General features: G+C 40.5%; 1 protein-coding gene across 2 annotated transcripts in view; it reads right to left on the reverse strand.

The window, feature by feature from the left end:
- The window catches only part of TBC1D9 (TBC1 domain family member 9), a 135,149-nt gene that overhangs the window by 26,043 nt on the left and 88,112 nt on the right, over window positions 1-20,994 (reverse strand). For both annotated transcript variants that reach the window (XM_032147584.2, XM_058436773.1), the window contains exons 10-13: window positions 14,678-14,892; window positions 12,388-12,505; window positions 10,319-10,604; window positions 9,889-10,018 (exon numbers count right to left, since the gene is read on the reverse strand). In XM_032147584.2, coding sequence (XP_032003475.1) covers window positions 9,889-10,018; window positions 10,319-10,604; window positions 12,388-12,505; window positions 14,678-14,892 — 749 coding nt within the window. The remainder of the gene's footprint in view (window positions 1-9,888; window positions 10,019-10,318; window positions 10,605-12,387; window positions 12,506-14,677; window positions 14,893-20,994) is intronic.

A 20,994-nucleotide genomic window follows, 5' to 3' on the forward strand; every position in this document is an offset into this window, starting at 1 on the left:
AGCTGTGAGACAGAAGGAAAGACAGTTTTATTGTACCTACAATTGTTAGGGACATTAACATGCCATCTCATTTGCACCTCACAATAACTTTAGTGAGTCTAGACTGCTACCTCTGTTTTACGAATGGGCAAACCAAGGCTTGGAGAGGCTAATTAAGTCCCCCAGAGTTCCACAGTGGCTGAGCTGCAAGTGGTCTGAGGCCCAGATAAAAATAGTTCTGTAACTCCACCAACTACCATTCTATCATAGGTAGTAAGTTCTTCCTTGTCTCTGGGTTGAAAAGAACACAAATTTTGGAACTAGACAAAATTTGATTCAAATTATTGTTCTTTGACTAATTAGCTACGTGAGTGGGCAACTCAGTTGAGTCTTCTGACCCTGTTTCTTCCTCTATAAAATGAGACCCCAAAGCTGTCCTTGTAAAACTGTGTTGGAGATAAAGTTCCAGTAATAGTAACTAATATTAAATATTGGCTTTGTAATCTTTTGCAGGGTGCTAAGCAAAAGAGCTATTTCCTCACAAGCCTGACATTCAAAGAGCCCCGTGTGTCTTAGATTTAATTAATATCAACTAGAAATGGATTCTGCTATTTGTTAGACAGGGCCCCTTCCTCAGCCAGGACTCTGCAACTTGCCAGAGACAGAACACAATGGCCCTTGCCTCTGGAGCAAATGGTCCCAAACTAAACATAAACCATGGACTCCAAGTTCCTGCTTGGCTATTTCTGGAGGATTTGTAAAGGAATGTGAGCAATTGGAATGACATGGGGGTCTCTTCCACCCCTGACTTTGGGAGGGGTTCTGCCAGAATTAAATGCTAAAAATAGGACAAACAAAACTTGGTTCAGTAAATGCTGCAGCCAACATTTCCCATTATCCAAAACAAAGACAGAGGTGGGGATATAATACCTTCTCCCAGGCACCACATATTCCAGTTCCTTGAGAAGCGCTAGTTCACTAATATAACAATAATACTTGTTCCAGCAAACAGCATTTGTGCTGGAGGTAAGGGAGCCTACAATTATTTTAATTTTCTAAAATTTCCCTTCCTTAAACAAGCAACAAAATTGTCCATCTTTGTTTATATCTCTTCTCCAACTCAACTATTTTAAAAATTTTGTTTTGATGTAATCCAACTCAATTCTTATCTGAATGTTTCTGTGGCTTGTTACTAATTTTTCAGTTTAATTTCTAACATCTTTATGAGCAGAAAGGCAGGTTTTTTTATTTTTTTTTGAGACAGGGTCTTACTCTAGTGTCCAAGATGGAGTGCAGTGGCATGATCACGGCTCACTGCAGCCTCAACCTCCTAGGCTCAGATGATCCTCCCACCTCAGCCTCCCGAGTAGCTGGGACTCCAGGCATGTGCCACTACGCCCGGCTAATTGTTGTGTTTTTTGTAGAGATGGAGTCTCCCTATGCTGCCCAGACATGTCTCAAACTCCTGAGCTTAAGTGGTCTGCCCGCCTTGGCCTCCCAAAGTGCTGAGATTATAGATGTGAGCGATGGCGCCTGGCCAGAAAGGCAATTTTCAAAGCAGACGGTACTTCTTTTTGTTGCTTTGCCCCCGTGGGTACTGATACCAACCAACAAATAGGTGTGTGGCCCTTCATTTCATACCACCTTCCCCCATTCTGCCTGCAGATGTTCCTTTTCTCTCCCCTAGACTTAGAACAAGGAGCAAGTAGCTCAGATAAAGGAATGAGGTGGACATGAGTCTGTCTCAAGCTTATGTTCTCTGGCTCCTCCCACCCCACCATCATTCCTGAGCGGAACAAGGGTTCCCCTGCCCAGGCTGGGTAGTGTTTCTGTGATTTACTTTATCCTTCAAAGCTTACCCTGTGTTAGGAAGACAAGGATGGATGAAGAACAGATACAGATTTTTAAAAGAGATTGACCACAAGGTCAAGCTCAATCAAGTTCAATCAGCCCTTCCTTTCTAAATCCTCCAAAGAGAACTTGAAATATTTAAATGCTACAGCTTAAAAAACACCCAGCACAACAACAACAAAGCTCAATGTAGGCCAAAGGGCCACGGAATGATGTGAATGAGTCTGCCCACCACAGGGGAATTTACTGAAATAAAAAGCAGGATTGTTTCTAATATGCAAAGTCTATGGTTTATTTCTATTTTAAAATAAAACTAGGTCATCAAATTATGCTCAAAATGCCTCTTCGGTGTTTCTGAATTTGTGGGATTATCTTCCCAGTATGCAGAATGGGGTTCACTACTGTTAGCAGAAGGCTGAGCACTAGTGACACCTGAGAGACATTCCTTGATCAGAAAAAACTCCAAATACTTAAGATAGTAAATGAGGCTTTGCCTTGGACGACTGACTGAGAGAGAGGAGAAATGATGGAATGTGAGGCTTTAGGTATAGAAAAGCCTAACATTACAGGAGGCAGAGCCCAAGAGACGAGAGAGGGATTCTCACACACAGGGGGCTGCGAAGGAGCAGCCCCACACGCTCCCCCTTGACTTCTATGGGGGTGGCGTCTGTCTGCACCTGTGTACTTATGTGTTTGGTGGGGAGTAGATGTTCAGGGGGGCAGAAGAGGAGGGTGAGGGGGGCAAAGGAGGCAGGAGATGATAAGAAGAAACAAGGATATGAATTCAGGGAAGAAAACTCTGGTGGAGTCCCATGTTTGTTGAATGGGCGGCCCTTTCTAGGGTACTCCGATCTCTAAAGAGTCTCAACCCATAAGTATATTCCCATCAGGGAACACCCTCATAACTCTGCCAGAAGTGGGCCCATATTTTATACTTGAATACAGTATTTATATTTTACGTAAAAATATATCATTTAATATTTTATGCTTCTTTAGGTGCCACGTCTTTTGAGATCTTTTGTCTACCAGAAAGGGCTAGAGAAACAGTTGTCACATAAATATGGAAATTACAAAAAACATTTAGTTTCAATATTCCATGTGAACTATTAGCTGTAGTGTGAACATGCTGCTGATTAAATTACAAAAAATAACTCTAAGCACCATGCCCAGTATCACTATATTTTTACCTAGAATTTATTTTGAAAGTTGCTGTAAAGCAGAACTCATGAACAGGCAGCCAGTAGGCTAGAAAGTCCATGGTGAATATTGTTTGGCCCAGGGAGTATTATAAAAAACAGTAACCTTCAAATAAAATAAAGAGTTCCAACTTCTCCGGAAAAATTAAAAGTTCTGGCAGCAACAGTTCCTTGCCTCGGGTGGTAAAGAGACTGTCAACTCTAGCAGGCTCCAGCTGTCTAGTTCCATAAGTCCACCCTTTCCTACCACCTTCACTCGCTGCTCCATTGTTAAGTGCCTTGATGAGCGACGCCACAGTGATGTGAATTTGTAATTCTGCTCTAGAGTATTTTCTTTTACTTTTTCTTTTTTTGAGATGGAGTTTTGCTCTTGTTGCCCAATCTGGAGTGCAATGGCGAGATCTTGGCTCACTGCAGTCTCCACCTCCCAGGTTCAATCGATTCTCTTGCCTCAGCCTCCCAAGTAGCTGGAATTACAGGCACCTATCACCACGCCTGGCTGATTTTTTGTATTTTTAGTAGAGACGGGGTTTTGCCATGTTGGCCAGGTTGGTCTCAAACTCCTGACCTGAGGTGATCCACCCGCCTTGGCCTCCCAAAGTGCTGGGATTACAGGAGTGAGCCACCACGCCTGGCCTCTATTTTCTGTATATATACATCAATAATGTAAAGTTCAGCCTCTATAAAGGAGACATGCTTTTGACACCTGGGCATTGTAGAAAGGGCACAGTTTCATAGCCACATGTAGCAAGTGGGACACACAGCAAGTCCCAGATTTCACATAAATTTAATAAAAACTGATGGCCCTCATTGTCTTCATCAGCAATATAGGGAAAATAATTCCAACCTCTTTGGAATGGTGTAAGAATTTTATGCACTCATAGGTAAAACAATTAGTATGGTAGCTTTTATTATTCCTAGCATTGTTGATAAGAGAAAGAGAAAGATGAAGAGGAGAGAAAAAACACGTTTTAAAATCAGCAAAACCTGGCCAGGCACAGTGGCTCACGCCTGTAATCCCAGCACTTTGGGAGGCCAAGGCGGGCAGATCACTTGAGCTCATCAGATGAGCCTGGCCAACATGGTGAAACCCTGTCTCCACAAAAAAGACAAAAATTAGCCAGGTGTAGTGGTGCACACCTGCAGTACCAGCTACTCAGGAGGCTGAGCTGGAAGGATGGCTTGAGCCTGGGAGGGAGAGGTTGGAGTGAGCCGAGATGGCACCACTGCACTCCAGTCTAGGTGATAGGGCCAGACCTTGTCTCAATAACAACAAAAAAATCTCAAAACTTGCTAATGTTATAACTGAGGTTCCATTAAAAATGGGTGAGAACTAACTTATAGGCCCGCATTTTTTTTTGAGGTATAAACAAACTTTTAAAAATTAAACTTAAAATTCAAAGCTATGGATTAGCAAAAAATGCCATGCCGAAACTCGCCTTATCTGTTAGAGACACATAATCAAGAATTTATCTGTTAGAGATACATTCTTTAACAGGTGAAACAATATACTGTCTAGAGTTTGCTTTAAGTTACTCCAGGAAAAAAAGGTGGGGAGGAGCAATAAAACAAAGATCAGAAAAATGTTGATAATTGTTGGGACCGGACGATGGGTTAAAGGAAATATATTATGTTATCCTTTTGGCTCATACTGGGCTTGAAAATATCTAGTGCTGATAATGTACCCCAGGGCTGAGCATGATACCTGGCATAAGAAAGGTGCTTATACAATCTTAAATAAAGATTTTCTTGGTTGGGCATGGTGGCTTATGCCTGTAATCTTAGCACTTTGGGAGGCTGAGGTGGATGGATCACTTAAGGTCAGGAGTTCGAGATCAACCTAGCCAACTTGGTGAAATCCCATCTCTACTAAAAATACCAAAAAATTAGCCAGCTATGGTGGTGCACGCCTGTAGTTTCCGCTACGTGGGAGGCTGAGGCATGAGAATCACATGAACCCGGGAGGTGGAGGTTGCAGTGAGCCAAGATCAAGGCACTATACTCCAGCCTGGGTGACAGAGGGAGACCCTGTCTCAAATTAAAAAAAAAAAAAAAAGATTTTGTTAATACATGAATAGACAAATGCTGTTTCTTGCATCTCTTGGGTCTTTCCCATATACAACCACACTATCTTTTTTGCTTGTCTATTCCTTCAGCTCTCCCCCTCCTCCAATTTGTTGCACAGGAAGCAGAGATAATGTACTTCAAGAAGAATGCTCTTCAGTCTCCAGTGGCTGTTAGATGCCTTCCAAGTCAATTAGGGATTTCAAGACTCCCTACTAGCCAGCTCCACTGGACCAGTTTACCTCATGACTTCGGTACATCCATCATTCCATCTCTCTTCTAATCCAGGTAAACTCCCTTGGTCCTGGCTTTAATGCAAGGGAGCTCTTCCTTGGATACTGGCTGCCGCTTTCTAGCTGTGCACCTTGGAACAACTAGCTCAACCTGTCTTAACTTACATTTTCACCTTAAAATGCATTAACATTGACATGGCAGAGCTGCCTACAAGGCACCCAGCACCTTGCCCCACACATAGCAGGCTCTCGATGAGTAACAGCTATTATAGTAATCATTAATAAGCCAGAGACACTTACTCTATGCTTTCATAAATGCCTATCCATCTTCACAGATTGTGCCTTCTGTTTTATTAGCCACATCCTTTCCCTGCTTAACACTTTTCAGACTAAACACACTGGGCTGGGTCATCTCGAACATGAAGCAGCTCTGTGATAGCTGTGTACCCACTTTAAGGCCTATTAACATCCTCTTGTGCCTTCCAGGAGAGGCATCTCAGTCTATGAATCAAACTTTAAGATTGGGACTTTGTCTTCTACTTCTATATTACTCTGCTCAAAGTGCAGGGCTTCACACAAGGGTCTACACAGAAGAAAACTGGAGTCTCAGATCACCTACACAATTCCTTTCAACAGAGGCTTAGGGGAACTTATAATGAGTGAGATTTTCCCCACGAGGTATTTATGAAGTGAAGTTATCAATATCAGACTGATTTCTAGCAACCTAGGGAGCCCTTAACTAAATCTCAAAAGATGAATGTGCTTTCAGGATTTCTTTCCTATGTTTTAATTGTCACGGCTAATTATCCTGAAGAACAGAAAGAAATGCATTGTGTACCTTAGAACATTCAGGTGTCATCATGCCTGAGCCCAAACCAGATTCTTACCCACATCAGTGATTAGCCCCATTCTGCCTCCAGTGCAGTGAATTTCAACCCTCACCGGACATTTGGAATCGCCTGGGAAACTTTTAAAAAAAATACGTACTCTTGGGCTTCATGCCTGGATTCAGATTTAATTGGTCTGGGATGGAGCCTAGGAGTTTATGTTTTTAAAAGCTTAGCTTAAAAAAAAAATTAAGTGATTTAATGCACAGGCAGGATTGAAAACCACCAATTTAATGGTTAGGAGGGAAAAAAACGATCAGCAAGAGTTCGTGGTGTTCTCTTTAAGTTGATCTACAAGACAATGGAGAGCCACTGGAAACATGAGCAGAGTAGTGACACTTAAGCAGAGAAGAGAAAACAAAAACCTAGTAGTCACGCACTGAAAGACCTGGTAATACAGGCACTGATATAAATTAAAAGGATTGTCTTTCCAGGCAGAGGAAGGGAAATGCCGCTTTGTCCTGTGATAGGATGTCTGGCAGCCTGAGGGCCACCATTAGGGATCAGCCTAAGAAGACGTAAATGGAAATCAGCCATTGGCCTTGTCTCAATTTCTTTGCTTTCCCTTTAAAAATGGGCAAAATGCTGACTTCAGCATGAAGCTAGCTTATCTGCTGTTGAGAATAAAGCTGAGTTGCCACATGCTAAGCTTTAATACTTTTAGGAATAACGCTCAAAATCCTAAGGAAATTGAACACTTGAACAAAAGATTCTTAGCAAAGCAATTTTACTTCTGCACAGAGGGGTGCCTCCTTGGCCAATTGCCATGACAGCACACCTGAAAAAAGGGCACTAGAGCCTTTATTCCTGATGCAAGTCCTGCCCCTGTACCCTTTCCCCATTGGCTGGGGTCAGGTTGTACAATCTAACCCCGGTTGGCTAAACATTTGATTTTTTTAGATAGGGTGGGTACGTAAAAGAAAGTGGAGAGAAAGGGGAAGGGAGTGTCTGTAATGAGCTAGAAAGTTAGTCCTCTTTCCAAATAAGGAAAGGAATGTGAGCTGTTACTTGGTACTGAGGCATGCCTAGGCATCTAACAAAGGCAAAAAGGAAAAAGGAGAAAAAGAAGAAAAGGGCGGGGGGGGGGGGGGTGTGTGCTACGAATTAAAGAATAAAAGACTGATCAGATTATTTGAAGAGAAGCCCCATTATATCCCACAATACCTTGGTCCAGAATTCTTTTAACAATAAAGGTCTGAGGATTCCTTTAGAAAAGCAACCCACAGATAGAAAAGCTCTTGCTTACATCATACAGTACTATTCCAAAGTCCTGGGGCAATGATTTTTTTAAATGCATATGGAAATAGTTTTGGAGACAGTAAGGTGAAACATCCATTCTTTATCTATTATAATAGGGGAAACATAAATTGAGACATCCTTTATGGAAATTAGACAGTGTGTGCCAATAGCTTGATCATTCTTTTCTTAATCTAATTTTTTTAACCCAAACTTTTAATGTAAATTCATTTCTAGGATTCTAAGACAACAATCAGAGATGTGATATTTGGGTACAAGTTTATCTTAGAATGCTATATAATACTGAAAATTTGGAAGAAATTGAAGTAAATGTCTAACAAAAGGGAACTAGGTAAATAAATTTTGTTACCTCATTAAAGCAGAATACAATTTAGTAAAATCATGCCTTCAAATAATATTTAATATATTAGAGAATGCTCATGGTATACATAGAAAATGACAAAGCAGTATTTAGAAGGACCTTTTTTTTAAAGTGTATGTTGTAAGTATAAAAACATACTTAAGGGAAATGTAAAATACTTACAGGATACAGTTAATTTTTTTCTTCCAACTTCCCTACAATTTCTAAAATAAACATGTATTGCTTTTATCATTCTAAAACAAAATATTTTGCTTTCAATATATATGGAGTTTCAGTGAAGATTTAAAAAATCACCAGTCTTTCTCTTATTATGAGTTAAGGACACACATTTCTGAAAAGATTTCTATATCCATAGCAATTTTTTTAAAAGCACTAATTTTTTTACTTTAAGAGAGACTTTCTGATCTCACTCCATTCCTCACTATTTGTCTCTTATCCACTTTGTTGCTAGCTGGAATACTGACAATCACCAATCAAAATCACAGAACACCCGTAGAGAGCATAGTGCGCTCAGCAGAATATTCACGCTTTCTCTTTCTTAGTGATCATTTCTATAAAAGTTTAGAGAATCAAGGATCAGGAAATGAAGAAACCATCAAGTGTTATGAGCACTTGGGGCCCCAGAAACAACCAGGTGCTAAGGGGGCAAGTGGCACTGTGGTTCCTTCACCCCAAAAAGCATATTAGTTCTGTTGTGAGATCGAGCAGCAGATCAGGCTGATTCCAGGGTCATCATGGACAAGACTCCCCCATCCAGGCCAAGCAATTTTAGAGGAATCCTAGGACTGTGGTCTACTCTGGGCTATACAGGCTATACTAAGTGTCTCAGACTATCTACTTCAAAGAAGCCCTAAGTACTCTTAGCATGGGAACAGAAAGCAAATTGATTTGTGAAGGTCAAACTCCCCATGCCTACTCTCAACAGCCCCTCCTTAATCTACAAAGAGTTGAATTTGAGCTGCTACTAGATCAGACTTCAGGATGTGAATGGTAAAGCGCTGGAGAGCCACAGCTTGTCCTGCCATGTGCTACTATGGTATTAGACCCTTCAAGACATCCAGGCTCCATTCAGTGTCCATCTCTGGAGGCCAAAGCTGTCAGCTAGCACAGAACTACTTACTTCTGGCCAGTAGTTCTCACAATGTAGAAGGAAGCAGGTAAGCCTAGAGTCTCAATGTTTTTATTCCCTCTAAAAATCATGTTGAAAATTAATCCCCAACGCAACAGTGTTGGAAAGTGGGGTCTAATAGGAGGTATTTGGTGTGGAGTCCTAATTAGGGAAAAGGAGTCGGGCTGGCAAGACCCAGGGAAAGCAAAATAAATAAATATATAAATAAATAATCAAAACAGATAAGCTGTAAGTCTGCCCTTTTTCATGATCCAGGACACATAGCTCCCCTGTGCAAATAACTCATAATCTTCCTGTGCCCAGCTATCACCAGACCCTCGGCTGACAGAAAAATGCAAGTTAGCTCATTACAATCTCAGCGTTACCAGTACTGCACAAAGCCCTCTCCAGCACACAGCACAAGAACCATCCTATAAAATCCCCAGCAAGCCTCTGTCTCTTTGCAGTTAACTCTTCTCTTGCTAACTTGCCCATTGCATCTTTGCAATGTATTTTCATGTTTTCCTTAATACATCTGCTTTTCTTTACTTACAACTGTCTTGGTAAATTCTTCTTACCACCCTCCTGATAACAGCCTCAGATAGTTGCCAATCAGCTGCAACATTTAGGTCATGAAGACTCTGCCTTCACAAATGGATTAATGACACTATAAAAAGGTCTTATGAGCGTGGGTTCTCTCTTTTCTGCCAGTGAAGACGTGGTATTTCTCCCCTCTGGAGGACACCGCATGCAAAGTGCCATCTTGGAAGCAGAAAGGCCAGGCCCTAACCTGCCAATGCCTTGATTTGGGGCGTCCCAAAGTCTAGAACTGAGAAATAAATATCTGTTCTTTGCCCAGTCTGTGGTATTCTGTTATAGCAGCACAAAACAGGCAGCAGTGGAAGTGTGGAATGCATGGTTAAGCCCTGCTCAGCCAGGAAACAAGTCCTACCTCGTAGGAAGTTCTGATGAGTCTAAAGATGTCTACCTCAGGGTAAGGTTCCACGTCATCACTGAGCAAGGAGTGGAGGTGAGGAATGGGAGGCAGCGTGCTGTCTTTATTGGTCACACTGTCTAAATACCTGGAAGAAGAATGCATCAGAAGTCACAGGAGAAGAAACTGGAATCCTCCCATTATAATTCTCCAATCATTTTCTGCAAGTTCTACATTTTAAAACAAAGGACTAGAGTTTCTTTAAAGATGGAAAGAGAGAAAGAAAATCTGTTAATTTCTAAAGAAAAAGCATATGAAAATAAATCCTCAGCCACAGGAAGAAGCAGGCATTACGATCACCATCAAATCAGTTAAGACTCATGAAATGAAGAGAAAGCATGAGGAAGAAAACCGGAGGTGGTTTTCAAAGTTAGGCTTAGTACAATACCTTCCCAAAACGGTCATGGCCTCCCCATCATCCTTGCAGTTCAACAGTTTGTCCACATTTGCATCCAGCACAGCTAGGGCCAACTGGAATATCACTTTAATTCCTTCATAGAAGAAACAATCAACAACCACAACTGCACTCTCAAAAGGCATCACACTGAGAAATAGTGTGAGGAACCAAGATAGGGAGATGGTGGAAATCACGCCCAGGTCTTGCATGCAGTCGTACAGCTGTGGGACGTAGTCTCGTGCTAGCTCCTCAAAGACACCTTGGTCCACCAGTGCACCTGTGGCAGCGATGTACACAAAAAGGCGCAGCTTAGCCAACTACACAGTGTAGCTAAAGAATCCATTCAAACAACTTGACTGCTAGCACAGGACTCTGTTCCTTTCTGCTAACTGTTCTGCTGTGACTGTTACTAGACCAAGGTGTCAACACAGCTCAGTCACCAGATTAGTTCTGGCTGCATCTTCTCTTTCTGGGCTCTTCCTGTCCTGTTTTCCCTTCCAAAAAAGAACAATCACATGACAATTATAAGGGTTGTTGAGAAAGCCAGTTTATAAGGTTTTCATGACATACAATTAGTTATTTTGTTGGCAACATAACATTTGGTTTGGCATGAAATTTACATCCAAGTACAGTCATGCATCACTTAACAATGGAGACATGTTCTGAGAAATGGGTTGTCAGGCAAATCTGTCATGTGAACATCTTTGAGAGTACTCACACAAACCTAGACAGTAGAGCCTTACTACACACCTAGGCTATATGGTACAGCCTATTGCTCCTAGGCTCCAAACCTGTATAGCACGTTACTGTACTAAATACTGCAGGCAACTATAACATAATGGTAAATAGTTGTGTATGAAAACATAGAAATGATACCGTAAATATACAGTATTACAATCTAATAGGACATCTGTTGTATATGCAGTCCTTCATCAGCCAGAACATCAACACATGACTACAGTTCCAAATGTACATCTAAGCAGCTTAGCTGGCAAACTCTTATTAATTAAAAAAGATAATAATGATCCCAGCACTTTGGGAGGCCGAGGCAGGCAGATCACCTGAGGTGAGGAGTTTGAGACCAGCCTGGCTAACATGGTGAAACCCTATGTCTACTGAAAATACAAAAATTAGCCAGGCGTGGTGGTGGGAGTCTGTATAGTCCCAGCTACTCAGAGACTGAGGCAGGAGAATCACTTGAACCTGGGAGGCGGAGGTTGCAGTGAGCCAAATTCACGCCACTGTACTCCAATCTGGGCAACAAAGCGAGATGGTCTCAAAAAAAAAAAAAAAAAAAAAAAATCACACTTCTGGATGCATGGTGCCTACATATTAATCATTTTTTAAAGCAATTACTTTTTTAAAAAACTTAAAAGCATTCCTGTTGTACACATTCATGATCAACTTAAGGACATTTTTGATAATATTTTCAATAATCAAATTCATGTGCAAATGTTTAGAAATATAGAAAGAATGCAAGTGAGAAGCATAAACAATATACTGTATGACCCTAGCAATGAAAAGCTTGTCCTGCTAAAATGAATCACTGATATTTGAGAGAATTACAAGGAGTAACAGCAATAATTTAAATCCTCAAAACAGGTGTTTGCTTTGCAATAAAACCAGTCCTGAAAAATACCTTAGAAACCTAGCTTTCAACAAACCTCTATATTCTATTTTTCCACCCCAGATAGCCTTTTTTTGGCAATACCTCTATATTTCATAGGTTCCCATCCTCTTTATTAACTTTTTTTTATCAAATCTCTTTGTGTTGATGGTGCACATACCTGGTGTAGCTCTCACATGTCAGAGTGACACACACATCAAATATTTTCTAAATTTCTGGAGCAGGGATATGTGTATAGTCCCTTAAATTCCATGGGGCTCCTTTGTATACAACCTATATTTATTCAACCTCTCTCATTTCCATTTTGAAAAACTGGAGTAGTCTGAAACTCTTTTGGCTTATGGTGACCAGAAATAGTGTTCTGGCTGGTACCTCTCTAAAAGCATCTTCTTGACGAGACATAGGTTGAAATGTTAAATGCATCCCCACTTACCCACAACTCTGGTGTTGTAGTAATCTGGGAGCATGCGCTCACACAAAGCCACAAGCAGCCAGAAAGCTTCCTCCTCTTTGGCATAAAGCAGCAGCACTGAAGTGACAATATTCATGGCCTAAAAAAGTGAAAGAGGATGTCATCAAATACAGTTTAAAATATAAGCAATTCTGTTAGCATATTAAAATTACTCAGTTATTCTCACAAGGGCTGGCAAACCTTTTCTGTGAAAGGCCAGATAAACATGTTTAGACTTTGGAGGCTATACACGTCGTCTCTGTCACATATTCTTCTGAGTTTTGTTTTATGACCCTTTAAAAACATAAAAACCTGAGTCCTTGAATCAGTAAGTGTGCGGGGTCTTCCTTAACACCAATATTCACCAGACAGAGCCCTGAACTCATACTGGCAAACCCCTATTCCAAAAATTTGCCCAAAGGCTATTTCACAAAGCTTTTAACCTGCTAAAATCTCTCAATGTTCTTAATCCTTAATTCAGTGAGGTAAACATTTCCTTTGAACTTTCCATAATGGTTTCTATAATCAGGTACACATGGCTCCAGGCTCTCCTCAGAGAACAATGAAACCTTTCAGACTTGGAGTCCTCACCCAACATTTCCATCTGGAGAGAGATGGTAGTGATAACTGAGAGTGATTTAAATTCTAAAGTAACTGTACTTTATTAAAAGATATTATCAGATACCTCATAACCACTCTAGACTCAACTACTTTAATAGTCTTCTTAATTAAAAAGAGGAAGATCAAAAGGTAAATATGAACTTTATTATATTAGAGGCCAACTACCTCCTGTGCTTCTTTTGATCTCCTAGAAACCAGTAACTGTTCATCAGGCTTCTACAATGTAATTTCAAAAAAGGTATTTTGGTTTAATAGGCTCTTTCTTGTAAGTCTTACTCATTATATTCCCAAGTGACATCATCATGGAAATTCCACTTGAGAATTAACCTGCTGATCCTAGTACATGATGATGGTCCCTGCCAGTTCCTTCGTCATTCAGTGGAGATAGGTTTTTTTAGGGGTCTACCTTGTAACAGGCTCTGGACTAGGTATTGGAGGATGGGGGACACAGTGGTGATATCTTGCAGGTCCTAAATGCTAGTGTTAGATAAAACAAAGATGAAAAGGTTAACTAGTCTATGTGGGGGGTTATTTAAATTGAAAGTTATAAAAAGGTAAAATAATGCAGTAGAGGGAGACTAACGTGTGCATGTACGTGCACTTGTGTGTTGAAGTAGGAGTTCAGCCTCTTTTAGCTTTTGCTGGATGGTCAGGGAAGCCCTCTACGATGATATAGCCTTTGATTCTTTTTTTTTTTTTAATTTGAGACGGAGTCTTGCTCTGTCGCCCAGGCTGGAGTGCAGTGGTGCTCGGCTCATTGCAAGCTCCGCCTCCCAGGTTCAGGCCATTCTCCTGCCTCAGCCTCCCGAGTAGCTGGGACTACAGGCACTCGCCACCACGCCTGGCTAATTTTTTGTATTTTTAGTAGAGATGGTGTTTCACCGTGTTAGCCAGGGTGGTCTCAATCTCCTGACCTCATGATCCTCCCGCCTCAGCCACCCAAAGTGTTGGGATTACGGGCATGAGCCACCGCGCCTGGCCGATAAAGCCTTTGATTCTAAGGTCACGTTATTTTGGAGCTTCCCAAATTTTGGCATCTATACCAGTATAAGAGATGACTTTTGTTGGTATGTAGGCAACTTTTCTTAATACTAAGTTAAGCACTTATTTTAATGTGTATTAAGACATAACCCTAGCATATAAAAGCTCTATTCAAGGACATTATTACTTAAGTAGGAACACTGTGGCGAACCACAGTGACAGGCCCAGTGCTCAGGACGCTCTCTCTTACTCCAGGGTGGGATGAGGGTTGAGGCAGACAGTGATCAGAAGGATCTTCTCCAGGTCACCTAGCTAGACAGTGGTGAATCCAGGAAGATCTCCTCCACTCAGTGCAGCGCTTCTCAACCCAGGATGATTCTGCCTCTCAGACATTTGGCAATGTCTAGAGATATTTTTGGTTGTTACAACTGGGGATTTTCTACCAGCCATCTAGTGGTAGGGGCCAAGGATGTTACTAAACATCCTACAAAGCACAGAACAGCCCATACAACAAAGAATTAACCAGTCCAGAGTGTCAACAGTGCCAAGGTTGAGAGGCCCTGGTGAAGTGATAGTTCCGTTAACCATAAACCTTCCTTCCCACTGTTTGCTGCCAAATGAATAGAAATTTTATTTTATTTTTTTAACAAAAACCACCTGTGACATTTACCTGGCAATACCCTATGTTGGGATTTCGAAAAGCATAAGCTGTTAAGACTCTCCTTAGTGCAGCAATGCCCATTTCATTCTGAAAAGCTGGGTGTTCTGGAAGGGAGCGGTGTAAATCCCTCTCAATCTCCTCCGTGGCGAGATTATACTTCCCCATGGACTTCTCCACTAGGTCTTCATAGTACCCAGGATGTGTGGCCTTCTCATTGATGGCACCTGAGATATATCCAACAGATACAATATCAAAAATGTGAGAGCTCTGCCTTTTGGTTTGAAACTACAGCTTATGATTGAACCGCTTTACTTTCCTACCTCTCAAAGGAAACTTGCAAAAGAAGGTGAAATCACAGATGTGGTATGTTGCAATCATGGCTAGACTGATGAATTTGCCTGTGGCCTCCTTCCCTCTTTCAGCTCCACAGTAGGCTGGCTACTTAAAAACTTTCCTAAGGTAGAGGTTCCCAAGCTACAAAACCATGCTCCGAGGAACTCCCACAGACAGTCCTGAAGGGCTGCTTAGAAGCACAGGTGGGGAGGACATCATAACAAGCCAGGCTGAGGCTTCACCCTCTCATCACTCTCTTCAACCCCAGCAGCTTTGCTTTTATTTTATTGTGGTTTTCATTAAGATTTCACTTGAAAAAGGAGGTTCTGTCTCTCAAAATAAGTCTGAAAACTGCCTGCTAACGTGTTAGCTCTGAAGGGTTTAATAGCCATATTGAAGAGAAGGTGGAGATACTTGGTGGAGTTTTTCAAATTGCAGAGTGGTAAGACTATTCCTAGCAGTGGTGAGTCATCATTATTGATGGAAGTTCCTCAGGTGGTGGGGATGGGGATGGAGAGTTATACTGAGAATCATCCAACTGAGATACTTACACTTTAGGATTCTTCAAGACAGAAAAACCCTATATGCAAGTATCTACCTCTCAATCTAAATTTTAATTACATCACTGTTGGGAAGACTGAATATTCACATGCAGAAGAATGAAAATGAACCCTTTTTTTATACCATGTACCAAAATTAATGCAAAATGGATTAAAGTTTTAACACAATTCCTGAAACCATAAAACTAGTAGAAAAAAATATAGAAAGAAAATGCTTCTTGACACTGATATGGCAATTATTTTTTGGATGTGACACCAATAGCACGGGCAGCAAAAGCAAAAATCTGACAAGTGGGATGTCATCAAACTAAAAAGCTCTGCACAGCAAAGGAAGCAATCAAAAAGCAACTTAATGGAAGAAAATATCTGCAAACCATATGTCTGATAAGGGGTCAATATACAAAATATATAATGAACTCACAGAACTCAATAGTCTAAACCAAACAACCTGATTTTAACATGGGCAAAGGAAATGAATAGACAGTTCTCAAAAGAAGGTACACAAATCACCAACAGGTGTATTTAAAGGTGCTCAACATCACTAATCATCACGGAAATGCAAATCAAAACTACAATGAAATACCACCTCATACCTGTCAGAGTGGCTATGATAAAAAAGACAAAAGATAACAAGTGTCAGCAAGGATGTGGAGAAAAGGGAACCCTTGTACACTGTTGGTAAATTGCTACAGCCATTATAGAAAACAGTATAGAGATTCCTTAAACTAAAAATAGGGCTACCTTATGATCCAGTAATCCCACTCTAAGCATATATCCAAAAGAAGTGAAATCAGTATCCTGAAGAAATATCTGCACTCCTATGTTTATTGCAGCATTTTCACAATAGCCAAGGTATAGAAACAATCTAAATACCCATTAAGAGATGAATGGATAAAGAAAATGGGGCATATATACAAAATGGGATATTATATTCAGCCTATAAGAGAGGAAGTCCTGTCATTTTTGATAACATGGTTGAACCTGGAGGACATTATGTTAAGTGAAATAAGCCAGGCACAGAAAGACAAGTAATACATGTTCTCAGTTATATGTGGAATCTAATATAGTCAAACTCATAGAAACAGAATGGAATGGTGATTACCAGGAGCTAAGGAAGGGGGAAAATGGAGAGATGTTGGTCAAAGGGTATAGAGCTTCAGTTATAAGACATGAAAATGTTCTGAAGATCTAACATAATACTGTACTGTATACTTGAAATTTGCTAAGAGGGTAGATCTTAAGTGTTCTCTCACCAAACTCTCCCCACCAAAAAAAAAAAAAAAAAAAGAAAAGAAAAAAAGACAAAAAGAAAAAACATGGTAACAATGTGAGGTAATAGATATGTTAAACTAGCTCGATTACAGTAATCATTTCACAGTGTATATGAAATCATCAAATTAATACACCTTAAATACATACAATTTTTATTTGTCAATTATACCTCAACAATGCATGAATGTGTTCATGAAGGCTGCAGGATACAAGATCAATACACAAAATCTATAGGCTAGCAATGAATAATCTGAAAATGAAAGTAAGAAAATAATTCCCTTTACTATAGCATCAAAAATAATAAAATATTTCGGAAGAAATATAACAAAACACATGTAAGAGTTGCACACTGCAAACTACAAAATATTGCTAGAAGAAATTGACCAAGACTTAAATAAAAGACATCCTGTGTTTATGGGTTGGAAGACTTAATGTTGTTACGATAGAAAAACTCCCAAATTGATCTACAGATTCAACACAATACCTATCAAAATCCCAGCTGTCCTTTTCGCAAAAATTGGCTAGCTGGTCCTAAAATTCATATGCAACTTCAAGAGACTCAAAAAAGAACCAGAAAATTGGAGGACTCACACTTCCCAATTTTAAAACTTACTGCAAAGCTACAGTAAGCAAGACAGTGCAGTACTGGCATAAAGACAGACATATAGATCAATGGACTAGATTTAAGAGTCCAAAAATAAATCCTAACATTTAAGTTCTATTAATTTTTAACAAGGGTGCTAAGACAATTCAATGGGGGAAAGAATAGTATTTTCAACAAATGGTGCTGGGACAACTAGATATCCATACGGAAAAGAATGAATGAGACTGTCACCTTCATCTCACACCACATAAAAAATTAACTCAAGGCCAGGCAAAGTGGCTTGCGCCTGTAATCTCAGCACTTTGGGATGCCAAGGCAGGTGTATCACGACGAGGTCAGGAGTTTGAGACCAGCCTGATGAACATGGTGAAACCCTGTCTCTACTAAAAATACAAAAATTAGCCAGGCATGGTGGTGCACACCTGTAATCCCAGCTACTCAGGGGGCTGAGGCAGAAAAATCGCTTGAACCCAGGAGGTGGAGGTTTCAGTGAGCTGAGATCATGCCATTGCACTCCAGTCTGGGCGACAGAGTGAGACTCAGTCTCCAGAAAAAAAAAAAATTTAACTCAAAATGACCTAACTATAAGAGCTAAAACTATAAACTCTTAGAAGAAAGCATAGGTGTAAATCTTCATGTCATGAGAGCAGAGTGACAAAGGAAAAATAGACAAATTGTATTTCATTAAAATTAATTTTTTGTGTGCTTCGAAGGATACCATCAAGACAGTGAAGACAATGCACAGAATGGGAGCATTTTTAGAAAAAATCTGATAATGAACTTGTATCTCAAATATGTTTAAAAACTTTTACAACTCAATAATAAAAAGACAACCCAATTAAGAACAGGCAAAGGATCTGAGTACATATTTCTACAAAGAAGATATAGAAGTGGTCAGTAAGTGTATGAAAAAATGCTCAACATCATTATCCTTCAGGAGAATGCAAATCAAAATAATGTTTAACCTTTAAAAGGTTAAACATAGTTACCACACGAACCAGAAATTCCACTTCATTCATACATTCAAGAGAATTAGAAGCAGGTGTCCATACAAAAACCGATATTTAAAAAAATTTTAAACTTTCTAATTTTCTAAATTTTAAATCTGTATTTTATTTTTTGAGAGAGGGAATTGCTGAGTCACCCAAACTGGGGTGCAGAGGTCTGATCACGGCTCACTGCAGCCTCAACCTCCCAGGCTCAAGCGATCCTCCCACCTCAGATTCTTGAGTAGCTGGGACTACATGTGCATGTCACCACACCCAGCTAGTTAAAAATTTTTTTTTTTTTTTTTGTAGAGATGGGGTCTCACTATGTTGCCTGGGTTGGTCTCAAACTTCTGGGCTCAAGTGATCCTCCCCGCCTTGGCCTCCCAAAGTGCTGGGATTACAGGCATGAGCCACTGTGCCCAGCCCACACAAAAACATGCAGATGAACATTCATAGCAGCATTATTCATAGGAACCAAAAATAGAAACAACCTAAATGTTTATCAACTGAAAAACGAATGAACAGAGTGTAGTATGTCCATACAATGATATAATATTTGGCCATAAAAAGGAATGTAATGCTGATACATGCTACGACATGGTGGAACCTTGAACACAGTATGCTACGTGAAAGAAGCCAGTCACAAAAAACTACATATTGTATGCTTCCATTTATACAAAATGTCTAGCAACAGAAAGTAGTCTGGTGGTTGCCTGGGGCTGGGAGGGGGCTTGAGGGGAATGGAACTACCAGTCTGTATTTCCAAACAGTTTATATCTATTTTCCAAATTGATAAAAGGTACGGGGTATTTTGGGGGGATGAAAAATGTTCTATCATTGTGATCACTGCACAATTCTGTGAATATACTGAAAAAAAACCACTGATTTGTACACCTTAACTGGTAAGTTGTGAATTATATCTCAATAAAGATATCACAAAAAATATATAAATGATATATATATTGACAGGGTAAACGCTCACATTTCATAATTCAGAAAAGTGGAGCCCCAAGACCCCTGGACTGGCCAAGGCCTTGTCTCTGATGGTCACTGAGAGAGCTGGCCTCACCACTCACGCTTGCCCTGGAAAAGCCAACCCGGCTGACAGGGACATAACGCTGGCTTTTGCTCTGGGAGACGTACTGTGATTTCTTGTCATCTGACCTGCATTTCATTTCAGTGGGTACAGAGTTCAGGTCATGATGCCGTCACCCTAAGGGTCACAGGAAGCAGGTGAGACCCAAGTTGGGCTCCGGCCTGGAGCTGTGCTCTCTTCATGATAGGCTGGCCCTCAGGCGAACCCCATTCCTGGATGTGGAAATACGGGCTGAGTTATCACCCCAACAGAGGGCCGTGTGGAGACACTCTGTGGTCTCACATGGTCCATCTGCCGTTAAAGGAAACACTGGGTCTAACTCTCAACATTATCTCTGAGATAGGGCTGTGTACTATTGTAGTATATACTAGTTTCCCGGTACTCGTTTTGAGCTTCATTTTCACTTGAAATGCAGCTATAAATAACTTCTAATTTGAACAAGGAGGATGAAAATGGAATTGTGTTTACTCTGTCAGTGATCTGAATCTGGTTGTCAAGGTGACTAGTTCACTAAACACAGAGAAGACAAGAAAAGACTGGATGGCAATGATCTTCTTGGGTTTCAATTATAATTAGAGATGAGTTGACTCAAATTTAGGTTTCTAAATGAGGAGCTATGGCTGGTCCACTTAGGGAAAATGAGGCCAGGCACAGTGGCTCATGACTATCATCCCAGCACCTTGGGAGGCTGAGGTAGGAGGATTGATTGAGCCTACAAGTTTGAGACCAGCCTGGGCAACACAGCAAGACACCTATCTCTACAAAAAGAAAGAAGGAAAGAAAAATGAAAAATAAGACATGTATTAAATAAATATAGAACTAGTTTTACATGAAATAGACAAAACCAATTATTTTTCAGGATTATACGTCCCTGTTTCTGAGACATTTATACATCTTATTATGGGCATTTACATCTACTTTTACAAAGAGCTATAGGTTTTTTTAAAGGCTTTCCTGTGAGTCTGGTAATTATTACTTTTAATATCACTTTTTAAGAATAAAAGCTTTTGCTAATAGCATTTGTGTCAGACCATCTTAGGTTCAAATAAAAATATTCACATAAGCCTATTTAGAATGATTATATTTCAGGCTTCAATCCAGATAGAACAACTGATTTACATGTGAAAATAAAGTTGGTGAAACTAAGGAGTGCTCTGTGTCTGAGATATTAAAGATCCCCGGGATACACTGAGTGCTTTCGGATGGGAGGAGGCAGTGTGAGCTTAGCCTGAAGGATCTCTGGTTTCTGTAGCAGGGCTCAAAGGTCTGATGTGACAGAATGATGGACAGGCACAAGAGCCAGGTCTGTGGACCAGTAAAGATGGATGCCTCTTCACCACTGGTCCATGGACGTGTCCCCTTCTGTCCTTCCTGGCATCTCTGGCTTGAAGTACAAGGTATGATCTGAGTAAGCTTTTATTTCCAGTGCAGACTCTGGCCTCATCTTTACGGTTCCAGTGATTACCAAAGAC

The sequence above is a fragment of the Hylobates moloch genome, unplaced genomic scaffold (assembly GCF_009828535.3).
Source record: "Hylobates moloch isolate HMO894 unplaced genomic scaffold, HMol_V3 SCAFFOLD_3, whole genome shotgun sequence".
NCBI lineage: Eukaryota > Metazoa > Chordata > Mammalia > Primates > Hylobatidae > Hylobates > Hylobates moloch.